Source organism: Eubalaena glacialis, chromosome 8 (assembly GCF_028564815.1).
Source record: "Eubalaena glacialis isolate mEubGla1 chromosome 8, mEubGla1.1.hap2.+ XY, whole genome shotgun sequence".
In the NCBI taxonomy this organism is placed as follows: Eukaryota; Metazoa; Chordata; class Mammalia; order Artiodactyla; family Balaenidae; genus Eubalaena; species Eubalaena glacialis.
In genome coordinates this window covers 51,850,665-51,866,952 of record NC_083723.1, presented here as the reverse complement: position 1 = coordinate 51,866,952, position 16,288 = coordinate 51,850,665, and the positions used below count along the sequence as shown (strand labels likewise).

Sequence of the window (16,288 nt, the reverse complement as noted above, 5' to 3'; positions counted from 1 at the left end):
TGATGACTGATTAAAAAAAAAAAGAGTCATGTACCACAATGTTCACTGCAGCTCTATTTACAATAGCCAGGACATGGAAGCAACCTAAATGTCCATCGACAGATGAATGGATAAAGAAGATGTGGCACGTATATACAATGGAATATTACCCAGCCATAAAAAGAAACGAAATTGAGTTATTTGTAGTGAGGTGGATGGACCTAGAGTCTGTCATACAGAGTGAAATAAGTCAGAAAGAGAAAAGCAAATACCATATGCTAACACATATATATGGAATCTTAAAAAAAAAAAAAAAAAGGTTCTGAAGAACCTAGGGGTAGGACAGGAATAAAGACGCAGACGTAGAGAATGGACTTGAGGACACGAGGAGGGGGAAGGGTAAGCTGGGAAGAAGTGAGAGTGGCATGGACATATATACACTACCAAATGTACAATAGATAGCTAGTGGGAAGCAGCTGCATAGCACAGGGAGATCAGCTCGGTGCTTTGTGACCACCTAGAGGGGTGGGATAGGGAGGGTGGGAGGGAGATGCAAGAGGGAAGAGATATGGGGATATATGTATATGTATAGCTGATTCAGTTTGTTATAAAGCAGAAACTAACACACTATTGTAAAGCAATTATACTCCAATAAAGATGTTAAAATAAATAAATAAAACACCCTTTGTCAAAAGAGAGAATTAAAAAAAAAAAAAAGAACAGCCCAGAAACAGAAGAGAGAGGAAACCCTCAAGACAATCTGTAATTTACAGAGGAGGATGTTGGGAGCCAGTAGATAAATGCCCCAGTCTTCCACCTGGGAAGCATTCTGTACATTTCTCAAAGGTCCTAGTTCCTTATGGCAACTTCAATAAAGTGCCCTTCATTGGCTTGTCCTAAACCCCCATTTCACTCTCCCCATTCCCTCACTCTTGCTTCTTGAAACCATCTCCAAAATAAACCAGCTTCATGCAAATCCTCATTTCAATGTCTTCTTTCAGGAGTTCAAAGACATCATTATTTCAAACTTTTCAGAATGAGTTGGTCCCCTGGCGTTGTCCAAAGATGACCAAATGCTTTTTTTTTCCCGTAACATTATGGATTCCCAAATATTTTGTGTGTATCAACCCACTGCATTAATTCCTTTTGATGCTCAAATTGCCCCATCTTTGGCTAATCAGTGGAGGCCTCTTCACACTGGTCCTGTATCTTTTGAAATGACCCCAGCAATCTTTGAGAGCTTTTTTGCTTTCTGTTATGATAATCCAGGTTCAACTTGTACACTTCCTGCCCCCATCTGCAACCAGTTTCATCTACATGGAGCACTGGTTCCTTTTAGTCAGAAATAATACAACGAGACACAACCTGCGTGCTCACTGCTATTGGGCTGGTTATCACTCCTAGGCCAGAGCTAGACAATACCCATTTTGTTTGAGAGAGAAATAAACCATGTGTCCATGGTGATTACAGTCATCCTTCCAAATTCACAGGGGATTAGTTCCAGAAGCCCCTCAGATACCAAAATCCACGGATGCTCAAGTGCCTTATATAAAATGGGTAGTATCCCATATACTTTAAATCATCTCTAGATTACTTATAATACCTAATGCAATGTAAATGCTATGTAAATAGGTGTAAATACAATATAAATGAGATGTAAATAGTTGCCCCCAAAAGGCAAATTCAAGTTTTGCCCTATGGAACTTTCTGGATTTTTTTCCCCCAATTATTTTTCATCCACAGTGGGTTGAATCCACGGATGCAGAACCCATGGATACGGAGGGCCAACTGTTATTTTCAATTCAAATTTTAGATCACTAAGTTTTTGCCAAAAGTCTTTGATATTTACCTCTTTTTTCCACATTAAAGCTTGACACCAGGTATAAATAAGAATATAAACAAGAAAATGCTTTATGTCTGTTATGGACTGAATGTTTATGTCCTCCCCCCAAAAAATTCATATGTTGCAGCCCTATCCCCCAATGTGATGCTGTTAGGAGATGGGGACTTTGGGAAGTGTTTAGGCTAATGTGAGGACATAAGCATGGAGCCCCAATAATGGGATTACTGTTTTTCTAAGAAGAGAGACCAGGGCTCTGTTCACTGCACACACTGAGGAAAGATTATGTGACCTCACAGCAAGAAGGCATCTGTCTATATAAGCCAAGAACGGGGCGTCAGCAAGAACCCAAAGAATCTGCGTGCACCTTGACCTTGGACTTCCCAGCCTCCAGAACTGTGAGAAATAAACATCTGTTAAGCCATCCAGTCTATGAGATTTTATTACAGCAGCCCAAACTGCCTAAGACAATGTCTGTTATCTCATGTAACCCTCCCAGTCAGCATTTTATAGATTCGAAGACAAAAGCACAAGTTTATCTTGCCCAAACACACCCTGCTAATGAGTGGGAGGGTCAGAATCCAGCTCTTGGCATTCTGGGTCCACAGTCTATCCTCCTAACTATATTCCATCTTACTGATTTCACTTATAATCCAACCAATAACGTAACCATTATCAAAAAAACTTCAGAAAAATTACAGGTTGCGTGTTAAACCCAAAGGTCAAAGATATGCCAATCTCAAGCAAAATTTTCACTTTGCTCCACAGCTTTAAACCATACAATCAATTCACATACTAAAACTCAATATTGACATTAAATGGACAAGGTTACATATGAATACCAAGAAAGCCAACTATGCTGGAAACTCAGCTAATTCAACTGGCTCAAGATATTATGAAAATTGTATACACTGGCACCTAGGCCCTTAAAGCTAGTCATTTCATGCTAAGTCGTAGTGCAAGACATACAAGTGTATAGACTTGCAACCTTCCATCCAAACCACCTGTAAGTCCTAAATGTTCATTTTCTTTCTCTTGTTTCTCCCAAAAGGCCATCTCTCCTTTCTTTCTTTCTACTATCACTTATACAAATCAAGAGAATCACCACTTTCCCACTTCACAGATATAAAGAAGCCGAGGCTTGGATCATGATCTAACACAGCTAATACCAGCTGAAGACAGGAAGAGAAAACCAAGTCTAACTTAACTTCTAACATTTTCCTCTTAGCCTTGATCTCTTACACGAAGAGCTGTGACACATGGTCCATATGTGTACTGGTCATTTTCAAATAAAAAGACAAGCCTCTGGACTGAGAGCAGTATGGCCTGGCCTCTTCAACCTGTCACTTGCCGGCACTCTGAACTGGCTGCAGATTTTCATTCTTAGCTGTGCCCAACCAACACAAACTATGCCCAAAGAGGAAGTTCAACCTGGCCAAATTCAATACGATTACTTGTACTAATTGCAATATTCAATACTGTAATTATATCTATCCTTGCTTGTTTTATACAGTTAAGAATTAGGTCCTTAAAAGGTCAACCTCAATTTTTTTTTTAAAGCAGAATACTCCAAGTAGATGAATACCAGGGGAAATGATGCATTTCAGATTGCTGGTGATAAGCGTCAACTGGCATAACCCTGCCTCATGACTGACTCGGCAGTCTCTTATCAAATCCTCAGACTAGAAATGCAGCCTCTCAAGCATTCTCCTCTTTACAGTCTCTCTCTAGGTAAAGCTGCAACAGACTCAAAAACTTAGCTATAAGTTTGTAAACAGGTAAAACTGGGAAGAACCCAAATGTCCAGGTAAAAGGGATAAGCTCAAAGGAAAAAAAAAAAGTACCCCTGCAAAACATATATATATATATATATATATATATATATATTACGTCAAGGATAGAAGTGTTCCACATCTTGATAGTGGGTGTACTTTCACAGGTATATATAGCTTTCAAAACTCATTGCACCGGGGACTTCCCTGGTGGTCCGGTGGTTAAGACTGCGTTCGCAGAACTTCCCTAGTGGCGCAGTGGTTAAGAATCCGCTGGCCAATGCAGGCGACACGGGCTTGAGCCCTGGTCGGGGAAGATCCCACATGCCACGGAGCAACTAAGCCCGTGCGCCACAACTACTTAGCCTGAGCTATAGAGCCCACGAGCCACAATTACTGAGCCCGCGTGCCACAACTACTGAAGCCCACGCACCTAGAGCCCGCGCTCCGCAACAAGAGAAGCCGCAGCAATGCGAAGCCCGCGCACCGCAACCAAGAATAGCCCCCGCTCACCGCAACTAGAGAAAGCCCACGCATAGCAACGAAGACCCAACGCAGCCAAAAATAAATAAATAAAATATCAAAAACAGACTCACAAATATAGAGAACAGACTTGTGGTTCCTAAGAGGGAAAGCGGGTGAGGGAGGGAAAGTTGGGAGGTTGGGATTAGCAGATGCAAACTATTATATATAGGATGGATAAACAAAAAGGTCCTGTTGTATAGCACTGGGAACTATATTCTGTATCCTGTGATAAACCATAATGAAAAATACGAAAAAGAATATATTCATGTATAACTGAATCACTTTGCTGTACAGCAAAAATTAACACATTGTAAATTAACTATACTTCAATAAAATTTAAAAATAAAGAGATGTTATTCCAAGGGTGGTCTAAGGAGCATCTACATTAGAATCACCAGGAGGGCTTACTTAAAATGAAAATGCCCAGGCCCTAATACAGACCTCCTAAATCAGAGTCTCTGGGGATGGGGCAGGGAAATGTGGTTTCACACACACTTAAGTTTGGTGGCCGCTGAGGTCTATTTAACAGGGCAAGCCCCATGAAGGCCAAGTCATTTCTACCTTATTCACTACTGTATACTCCAGTGCTTAGCAGATTTCCTGGTTCATAACAGGCAATTACTCAACAATGCTTCAACAAGGAATAAAGAAACAAAAGTCTCTTTTAACATTACAGTTCTAAGTGAGAATCCAAGGTGATTTTTCTGTCATCCCTCAGCTCCCACATCTTCATGGGAATAATATCCATGTCCCACTAAGTAAAACAGAAGTATTTATCTTTTAAAGGTGCACACTCTCATCTTCATCTATGTAGAACAGTCTGACAGCCCTAAGTGTATGGATGGAAACTTGGTAGAGTTCAGGAAAGGCTGAATGTTCTTCTACGTGCTGATCTTATTACTAATGCCTGCAAATATGCACTGCTATCTCTTTTTCTTGTAGGAGACTACATGTCCCTTCAACGGAGGAATATAAAGTTCTTGACCTTCATTAGGATATGTGCAAGGCAAGATGACAGATCACTTTGAAAAATAATAGTTGAATTAATAGGACACAAACTGATCCTTTTGAATAACCAAAAGATTTCTCTAGTCTTCACACTGAGAATCTGAAAATGTGTCTTTAACCAGAAAAGTCACCATAAGTATTTCAACCAACCACAGAAATGCATGTAGTTGAACATCAGAGACAGTGTCTATTTAAATAAAAGACCCAGTGCCTGTATGACTCTTTCAAAAGTGTAACATTAACACAATATAGCAAATACATATATATTCCTTGAAAATTAGGGTGGTCACAAGGGAATGAAGTACTAAGATACAAAACCTCTAATATATTTGAGTCAAACTAAAAAATAATCATTCCCATGTTTTCACACAGTTAAACTAATTTTATAAATACCATTACATTTTTTCCCAGCAAGACTCATCATATTTTTTAACAAGTGACTTTACAAGCAGTGTATCTTTTTTTTAAAATAAACTTATTTATTTATTTATTTATTTATTTATTTATTTATTTATTTATGGCTGCATTGGGTCTTCGTTGCTGCACGCAGTCTTTCTCTAGTTGCAGGGAGCAGGGGCTACTCTTCATTGCAGTGCACGGGCTTCTCATTGCAGTGGCTTCTCTTTGTTGCAGAACACGGGCTCTAGGCGCGCGGGCTTCAGTAGTTGTGGCATGTGGGCTCAGTAGTTGTGGCTCACAGGCTCAGTTGCTCTGCGGCATGTGGGATATTCCCGGACTAGGGCTCAAACCGGTGTCCCCTGCATTAGCAGGTGGATTCTTAACCACTGCGCCACCAGGGAAGTCCCACAAGCTGTGTATCTTAAAACTGCTCTGTCCAATGGAATATTCACTGGTCACATGAGGCTACTGAGCACTTCAAGTGTGGCTAGCCCAGTCCAAACTGAATTGTTCTATGATTGCAACATATGTAACAGATTTTAAAGACAGTACAAAAATAGGAGTATAATAAGATTTCTCAACAATTTTTATACTGATCACATGTTAAAAAATTTAAAGTTCTAGATTAGGTTGTATAAAGTATTAATTTCACCTGCTACTTTTTAATACTTGATACTCAAAGGCAAAACTGATTAATTGAATTTTATTTCTATTTATCAAGGTAATTTCAGGATCATACAACATTTTATATGGAATACTTATTTTCCACATAAAAGTCTCCATCACTAAGTAAACTATATCTGCAAGAAGAGGTGTTTTAAGAGGACTAAATTTTTAAAAGTGCTGTATTTCGAACATAGGGATATCTCTATATTAACGTTTTATTTCATATTACTGATACCTGGACGTGGTCCTTACCCAAGACAAATCCTTGGATTTGTTTTTTTGTTTTGTTTTTTTAAGTGAGAAAGTTGCAGTTGGTCATTATCAAGTTATATCATCTTCTCATCAACTTTAGCAACTACAACAATCCCAGTACACCTGACAGTTTGAACAATGAAGTTTAGATGCCTTCTTGTTTCCAAGAAGTAGAGTTATACAATTCACATGGTTTATATTTCTAATTTTAATATTTTGTATAATCAAGCAAATAAAATAACAATTGTTATTGCTTGCAAGAGAATCAGTATGAAAATTCTGTTTTATGTAATTGAAGAATTTTTTTTTCTGATTTGGGTGTTTTTTTAATTGAAGTATAGTTGATTTACACTGTTGTTAGTTTCTGGTGTACAGCAAAGTGATTCAGTTATACATATTATTTTTCATATTCTTTTTCATTATAGGATATTACAAGATATTGAATATAGTTCCCTGTGCTATACAGTAGGACCTTGTTGTTTATTTTATATATAGTGGTTTGTCATGTAGCAAGAAAACAAAGATATATAAGTTTAATCCAAATATCTCTGACATTCCTCATCAAAGACAACTCAACTCTTTTCTTCCAAGATATAACCATACTAGACTTTGCAGATAATCTTGCACTATCATTATACACAAAAACACAGTATGACTAACATCTCCATGCCCATGGAGGACACAAGTCTCTCAAAGGAAGAAACTCCTGGTCATCTTTATTATATAGATATGATTGGCCAAAAAGTTTAACATAAGCCAAAAGGAGAGAGTACACTGAGCACCAAAAGGTATAAAAGGCTCTCACCTTTGCAGAGTAATTACCCTCAAGTGTATCTGGAACTCACCTACCTGCCCTCAGGCTTTCTCTATAACACAGACACCAAGAGTTTAAAATGGCCCTTTCTCCCCACCTTCCAAAATGTTGTAACCCTTTTGAAAGCTTTACTATCAGAAAAACCATCTGAATCTGTCATTAACAATCTGTACAGGACATTAAATTTTAGTGGGCTGGACTTTAGACTTAACACCTTGTAAAAATGTTGAAATAAAAACTTATGCATTTTCACAACACTTAAGAACGTGTTAAACAGCCAAGCACTTTAATTAATTGCCTAAAGACGGACTTGTAGAAACAAGTGCAGAAACCTAAGCGATAGGGACAGATCGTCCACCAGGGGGCAGCACACCCGGAATCTGACACATCTCTCACCACCATCTGTTCACGTTATCAGGTTTTTTTGTTTTTGTTGTTGTTTTTAACACAGGCTTCAGAAGGGCTGGGGAAAGACCTAGGTCAAAGTTTTAACTTTTTTTTCTAAGAGGTTCTACATCATACACATACAGCTACATTTAGCATGTTCTACTGATGACGAAATCCGGAACACATCTTAAACGTAAGAGTATCAGTTACCGGGAATTCCCTGGCGGTCCAGTGCTTGGGACTCCTCGCTCTCACTGCCGAGGGCCTGGGTTCAACCCCTGGTGGATGAATTAAGATCCCACAAGACCCCGCGGTGAGACCAAAAAAAAAAAAAAGTTACAAGTATTCGGGATCGTAAATACCTTCCCTATAGATTTATCTGCTGGACGTCATTAAAATAGTTATTTACTCCTATGTTTATAACTTCAGGTATTTGGGGACTTGGGAAGGCTTTAAATATGTCGTGGGTAAATTTTTAAAACTAGCTACAGAATTCTATCTTCATTCTCATACAAGCATAAAAAGCAACAGGAAAAATACTACATATGCAGCTTGGTCTATCTTTCCAAGAGCCTATAAATTCAGTCATAACAGTTATGAGGTCAAACAAATAGCTTCAAAACAACCAACCAGAACCACATCTGATTTACTTGTAACAACACACATACCTTAAAATTCTGTAGATTAAATATATCTCTCTATATATAGATATATATATATAATTTCAGAATCTTAACAGCTCTCATGTCTTCCAGAAACTGCAAATTACCTAAGCAGACCGTCTGAAAAACTCAGCCCAGCTATGCATTTAAAGTTACTGCCAATTACGACAATAGCTAAAAATGTTAATGTACATATCATTCTCATAAATTTGCTTTCTTAATTGAATAAGATTACTATTAAATGTTAATCGCGGGCTTCCCTGGTGGCGCAGTGGTTAAGAATCCGCCTGCCAATGCAGGGAACACGGGTTTGAGCCCTGGTCCGGAAAGATCCCACATGCCGTGGAGCAACTAAGCCCGTACACCACAACTACTGAGCCTGCGCTCTAGAGCCCGTGAGCCACAACAAGAGAAGCCACCGCAATGAGAAGCCTGCGCACCACAATGAAGAGTTGCCCCCACTCGCCGCAACTAGAGAAAGACCGCACAGAGCAACGAAGACCCAACGCAGCCAAAAATAAATAAATAAAATAAATTTTAAAATAAATAAATTAATTAAATGTTAATCTCTTTCAAAATTTTAAGTTAACGCTTTCCTGTCTCTCTGGCACCTGGGCACACTGGTCATTGGCAGGACTCAACAGATAAGTTGAAAGAAAACAAAACTGCAAATTAGCCACAGAAGTTTTAAAATGCAATCTCTTGAAGAAGATTTATTATCAGTTGGCTCTGGATTAAAGGCATCTTGGAAATTTTTAAGTTTTGCGCAATCAGTAATTTAAAACTTTATTTTCAAATATCTCAATTCTTAGCATTTTTTGTGTTTTCTTCATTATTGGAATAACAAGAAATATACATACACAAACTCAGACTTTGCTGAGACCAATTCCAGATTCTGAAAGGTTTTAGTGTTTCAAATTTAATCAAAAGTTAAATATTTGTTTTACGTATTCTGATGTTATAAAAATATCCATCTAGTCCTTTGATAAATATAGAGATTTAGAGTGGCAGTATTTAAACCAAATTAAAAATTACAATGAAACTAGCTAACTAGAATTTTATATCTGACCAAACCATTCAGAAGCAGTTTAGTGAAATTTTAATTTTAATTAATTTTATTAATTTTAATTAATTTAAGTTAAAATTTAAATTAATAAAATTTAAAACTTGTTTTGAAAAAGTTAAATACTAATACCCATATGAAAAGCTAACATAAGCAAAACTAAAATGTGTCAGATCTACATATTTAGACAGTATAAACAGTAATATTTTAAAATAAACTTAATAAATTGTTTAAAATACAAGACAACTAATCTTAGATATATTATGCAGTAATGAATTACTAGCTATAATTCTATTATGAGATGCTTAGTAACATTTTTAATTATGTAGTTTATTTAAGACCTATTAAACAAGTCTATAAATTCAGAATCAGCCAGACTGATGTTCACTAAATGTCTTAGACTTCCATTTGGAATTAAAACACATCATTATTTCATTTGTGAAAAATTCATTAATGTAACTTCACTTTAAAATATTTATATTAACAGTTTAAAAACTAAAACTAGGCCTCTTCGCTTCCAAGATGACCAAGAAAAGAAGGAACAATGGTCGTGCCAAAAAGGGCCGCGGCCACGTGCAGCCTATTCGCTGTACCAACTGTGCCCGTTGCGTGCCCAAGGATAAGGCTATTAAGAAGTTCGTCATTCGGAACATCGTAGAGGCCGCAGCCGTCAGGGACATTTCAGAAGCGAGTGTTTTCGACGCCTATGTGCTTCCCAAGCTGTATGTGAAACTGCATTACTGCGTGAGTTGTGCCATTCACAGCAAGGTAGTCAGGAATCGTTCTCGGGAAGCCCGGAAGGACCGAACACCTCCACCCCGATTTAGACCTGCTGGTGCTGCCCCACAACCTCCACCAAAGCCCATGTAAGGAGCTAAGTCCTTAAAGACTAAAGAAATACTGTTCCCTGGAAAGACAATAAAGTGGAAATTATACTTTAAAAAAAAAAAACAAAAAAAAACAAAAAAAAAAACTAAAACTAATTTCCTTCTTTAAAATCCTGAACTATTATCTTTTAACTTACAAATCAGTTTCAGTATTTTCCAGAGTATTTTGATAAGTTTTCTCTGTAAAAACCCTAACTTTAAAAATAAACAGCCGTTTGGGAATCCAAAAAAGCAGTTTAAGAACACCATTTTAAAAGAAGAAAAAACTAAAACATTAAAAGTAAAATTAAAGGTTTTAAAGATTTTTAAAGAAATTTTTACAAACAAAAATGTTGGGGGGGGGGAATCAGAATTAAATTTAGAGCACTGAACTAGTTCCAGTTAATCTAATACATTATGTACATGCTATTTAAAAGGACTACTCTGAGGTTTTTCAGAGGTTTGGTGGGTTTTTTGTTCTTTCCTAATTTTTGGTTTAACATTGCACAACACATTTCTTCATTCTGTAACTGATGATGGGATAAACCACATGCTGGAGTTTTCAGAAAATTAGAATAATCTATAACAAGTACTAATAATGAAACGTAACATACTGTTAATATTCTATTCATAACAAACACATTTAAACAAGCTTTAATGAATCTGCAGCCCAGATATGGGTAAATATACTTTACTCTAACTCAACACTCCACTATTTTAATAGTATTGAACATACTATATTATCACGATTTTCCCCCCTCCCAGCTTCCAAAGCACCTTTAAAACTGCTCTTTAAAACTTCAAAATGGTAAGGGGCAGAACTAAACTATACTTTTCTAAAAAGTATGCAATCGTAGATTCTTGTGTACGTATACAAGTCTCCTCCCCAACAACAACAAAACCACAAGAAACTACAAAGTGGGTGCATTTGGGGAAGGAGAAAAAGATCATTTCAATCATTTTAATCATTTTTATGGTTTAAACTTTGCCATGTATACTATGTTTTTTTTTTTAATCTTCCAACTTTTTAAATTACCATAGAAAAAACAAGTTTTGCTCTATTCTTGTGGGTGTTCTGTATACAATACAGTATCTCAAAAAAAAAATAGTTTAAGATCCATTTGGTTTTAGTATGCACACCACTCACCAACAGATCTAAGATTAAACAGGAACATTTTTTCCAGTTATTTTTCTCTTCCCACACCTGTTTTTCCACAAACTGAAAATATACGTTATATTACATTATAATTTACCTATAAATAGGTAGATTATAATATAATATCCATGAGATATTTTATATTCTCTTTTTGAACCAAGTCTTCAAAATCCAGTGTGTATTTTACACATAGACATCTCAGTTTGGACTAGCCACATTTTGACTCCTTGATAGCCACACGTGGCCAGTGGCTGCCCTAGTGGGCAGCGCAGTCCTAGACCCTAAGCTTCATGAGAGCAAGTTCTTGTCTTCTGTTCACTTCTGTCTCCCAAGAACCTAAAGCAGTAGCTGGCATGTAATAAACACTCAACAATTTGTTGAATGGATCATTTAAAAACTGCCAAGATCAGCAAAACAAAGCCATTTAAAAAAGAAAACTTAATGGCAAGCTACCAAGCTTTCTCAAACCAATAAAAATATAAGGAATGGAAAAGACTTGTGAAATACCTTGAAAGGTCATTGTTGTATTTAATTCTTGAAAAGAATCATTGCCTAGGGGCTTCCCTGGTGGTGCAGTGGTTAAGAATCCACCTGCCAGGGACTTCCCTTGTGGTGCAGTGGTTCAGAAGCCGCCTGCCAATGCAAGGGACACGGGTTCGAGCCTGGTCCGGGAAGATCCCACATGCCGCGGAGCAACTAAGCCCGTGTGCCACAACTACTGAGCCTGTGTGCCTAGAGTCCATGCTCTGCAACAAGAGAAGCCACCGCAATGAGAAGCCCACGCACCACAACGAAGAGTAGCCCCCGCTCACCGCAACTAGAGAAAGCCTGCATGCAGCAACAAGGACCCAACGCAGCCAAAAATAAATAAATAAATATATAAAGAATGACCTTAAAAAAAAAAAAGAATCCACCTGCCAATGCAGGGGACACGGGTTCGAGCCCTGGTCTGGGAAGATCCCACACGCCGCGGAGCAACTAAGCCCATGCACCACAGCTACAAAGCCTGCGTTCTAGAGCCCGTGAGCCACAACTACTGAACCTGCGCACCACAACTACTGAAGCCCGCGCACCACAACTACTGAAGCCCGCGCACCTAGAGCCTGTGCTCCGCAACAAGAGAAGCCACCGCAATGAGAAGCCTGAGCACCGCAACGAAGAGTATCCCCCGCACGCGGCAACTAGAGAAAGCCCGCGTGCAGCAACAAAGACCCAACGCAGCCAAAAATAAATAAATTAATTAAATAAATTTTTTTAAAAAATCATTACCTAAGAGAAGAAAACTACTTCTCCTGAGATAGGAACAAAAGTAGTTATTTTCTAAATTTAACTAACTTACGTAGGGCAAGGAAAGCTGCCTGAAATGTGTCAGAGGCTTGACTCTTTACTTGGCCATCCTTACAAATACAATGAATCAGCACAAGCTTCCAGCCTCAAAACATCTAAACTGTCAAATGAAACTTTGATGGTGCTCTTAGATTCTAGTCAGTTTTCTTTAACATTTTAGGAATAACCAAAGGTTATCATACTGAAGGTACTGAAGGCCGTTCATTTTCTTAGGCAAGACTTGTAGTCATCATGTAGGGTTCTCTTTGGTTTGAGGAACTTAAAGCCTAACTGTGGCTGCCCAAACGCCCAAACTCACTTCATTTTGCTCATGCACATTGAAATGCTCCCTATTTGTCTTTTATACACCTAGATTTCTCTTTTGTGTTTAGTTTCTTATATTTTTTTTCCATTTGTATTTTTTTCTCTTCCCACACCTGTTTTTCACAAACTGACTTGTGTAAAATTCCCTCTCAAGGCTAACATGCCATGGAGTTGAATAAAATCCTCAGTTGCTCTTGCCATCTGTTGTGTTATGATGTAAATACACATTCACAGGAATACCTAATCCAAATAATTTCAAACATCACATTACTGTAGAGCAGCAATTCCCAACATACAGCATGTGGACTCCTGGGCAGGAGGGGGTCCCCTGAGACATTTTCAAAGAGGTCCAAGAAGTCAAAACTATTTCTATAATACTACTAAGATGTTATTTGCCTCTTTCACTGTGTGGACATTTGCCCTGATGGTGCGAAAACAATGGTGGGTAAACTGGCTGGCACCTTAGCGTGAATCAAGGCAATGGCACTAACCTGTGGTACTCATAATCACTGTATTCTTCACCGGCACTTGCAGTAAAAGTTAATTCATTTCATTTTTAAATGTCCTTAATGAAACAGTAAAAATTATTAATTTTCTTAAATAACCCTTGAGTACACATCCTGTTAATATCTATGTGAAGAGAAGGGCAGTACACATGAAGCACTTGGGCTACCTAATATGGTTGTCTGCAGAAAAAGCACTGTGCAAGAGTGAACCAGCCACTTTTTTTCACGGAGCGCCATTTTTACTTGAAAGAGCTATACACTAACTGTGGTTATTTAAGATTGAATGTCTGGTGGACACTTTCTCAAAAGAGAACAAAATCAACCAGTTAATTCAAGAAAAACTAACAGCATTTGTTGCCAATGACTGAATTTAAGCTTTTAAGTAAAAATCAGAATTTCAGCAAAAATATCTACCACCTTGAGCTTTGACAGTTTCCCAATACTTCGGGATAAAAATGCAAGAGAGACCAATGGATTTTTGTTTGTTTGTTTTACTGTGCTTTGCTTTAGTGCACTTTGCAGATTTTTTTTTAAATTGCCTTTTTTTTTTTAATGGAATTGTATAGTATTGGTACCAAAAAAGAAATATAGATCAATGGTACAGGACAGAAAGCCCAGAGATAAACCCACGCACATATGGTCACCTAATTTATGACAAAGGAGGCAAGAACATACAATGGAGAAAAGACAGCCTCTTCAATAAGTGGTGCTGGGAAAACTGGACAGCTACATATAAAAGAATGAAATTAGAACACCACCTAACACCATAAACAAAAATAAACTCCAAATGGATTAAAGACCTAAATGTTAGACGGGACACCACAAAACTCTTAGAGGAAAACATAGGAAAAACACTCTTTGACATAAACCACAACAAGTTCTTTTTTGACCCACCTCCTAGAGTAATGAAAATAAAAACACAAATAAACAAATGGGCCCTAATGAAACTTAAAAGCTTTTGCACAGCAAAGGAAACCATAAACAAGATGAAACAACAACCCTCGGAATGGGAGAAAATATTTGCAAACGAAGCAACTGACAAAGGATTAATCTCCAAAATATACAAACAGCTCACGGAGCTCAATATCAAAAAAACAAACAACCCAATTAAAAACTGGGCGGAAGACCTAAATAGACATTTCACCAAAGAAGACATACAGATGGCCAAGAGACACATGAAAAGCTGCTCAACATCACTATTAGAGAAACGCAAATCAAAACTACAATGAGGTATCACCTCACACCAGTCACAATGGCCATCATCAAAAAATCTAGAAACAATAAATGCTGGAGAGGGTGTGGAGAAAAGGGAACCCTCTTGCACTGTTGGTGGGAATGTAAATTGATACAGCCACTATGGGGAACAGTATGGAGGTTCCTTAAAAAACTAAAAATAGAACTACCATATGACCCAGCAATCCCACTACTGGGCATATACCCTGAGAAAACCGTAATTCAAAAGGACACATGTACCCCAATGTTCATTGCAGCACAGTTTACAATAGTCAGGACATGGAAACAACCTAAATGTCCAACGATAGATGAATGAATAAAGATGATGCGGTACATATATATACAATGGAATATTACTCAGCCATAAAAAGGAACGAAACTGGGTCATTTGTAGAGATGTGGATGGACCTAGAGTCTGCTATACAGAGTGAATAAGCCAGAAAGAGAAAAACAAATATTGTATATTAACGCATATATGTGGAATCTAGAAAAATGGTACAGATGAACCTATTTGTAGGGCAGGAATTGAGACACAGACGCAGAGAACAGACATGTGGACACAGGCAAGGAAGGGAAGGGTGGGATGAATTGGGAGATTAGGTTTGAGATAAATACACTACCATGTGTAAAACAGATAGCTAGTGGGAACCTGCTGTATAGCACAGGGAGCTCAGCTTGGTGCTCTGTGATAACCTAGATGGGTGGGATGGGGGGAGTGGGAGGGAGGTTCAAGAGCCAGAGGATATAGGTATACATATAGCTGATTCACTTCATTGTACAGCAGAAACTAACACAACGTTGTAAAGCAATTTTACTCCAATAAAAAAAAATTTTTTAATTTAAAAATTTTTTAAATTTGGGCTTCCTTGGTGGTGCAGTGGCTAAGCATCCGCCTGCCAGTGCAGGGGACATGGGTTCGAGCCCTGGTCCGGGAAGATCCCACATGCCGAGGAGCAAGTAAGCCTGTGCGCCATAACTACTGAGCCTGCACTCTAGAGCCCGAGAGTCACAATTACTGAGCCTACGTGCCACAACTACTGAAGCCCGTGCGCCTAGAGCCCGTGCTCCACAACAAGAGAAGACACCACAATGAGAAGCCCACGCACCGCAACGAAGAGTAGCCCCCGCTCACCGCAACTAGAGAAATCCCGCACGCAACAACGAAGACCCAACGCAGCCAAAAATAAATTAAAAATAAATTTAAAAATTTTTTAATTTTTAAAATGGAAGTTTTGTGGCAACCCTGCGTTGAGCAAGTCTTTTGGCACCATTTTTCCAACAGCATTTGTTCACTTCGTGAGACCAACGTATTTTAATGTAACAAAGTACAAAAAAATTTACTGATAGGATTTCAGATTCCACAATTCAACTAACCTTTAAAAAATTTCCACTTGCAGAGTTTTGGTATAGGAACAAAAATACCCAGAATCATCTAAAAAGACTATTAAAATACTCCTCTCCTTTTCTAACTGTTCATCTGTGGGAGGCTAGATTTTCTTCATATACTTCA

At 38.1% G+C, this 16,288-nt stretch overlaps 2 protein-coding genes across 2 annotated transcripts in view; one reads left to right on the top strand and one right to left on the bottom strand.

The window, feature by feature from the left end:
• Positions 1 to 16,288, bottom strand: part of IGF2BP3 (insulin like growth factor 2 mRNA binding protein 3) — a 140,835-nt gene that overhangs the window by 107,572 nt on the left and 16,975 nt on the right. The gene's annotated exons all lie outside the window — the stretch shown is intronic.
• On the top strand, positions 9,879 to 10,252 carry LOC133096190 (small ribosomal subunit protein eS26-like). Its single transcript, XM_061197686.1, has one exon. It carries the CDS (start codon positions 9,890 to 9,892, stop codon positions 10,235 to 10,237), a length of 348 nt encoding a protein of 115 aa, XP_061053669.1. The 5' UTR covers positions 9,879 to 9,889; the 3' UTR covers positions 10,238 to 10,252.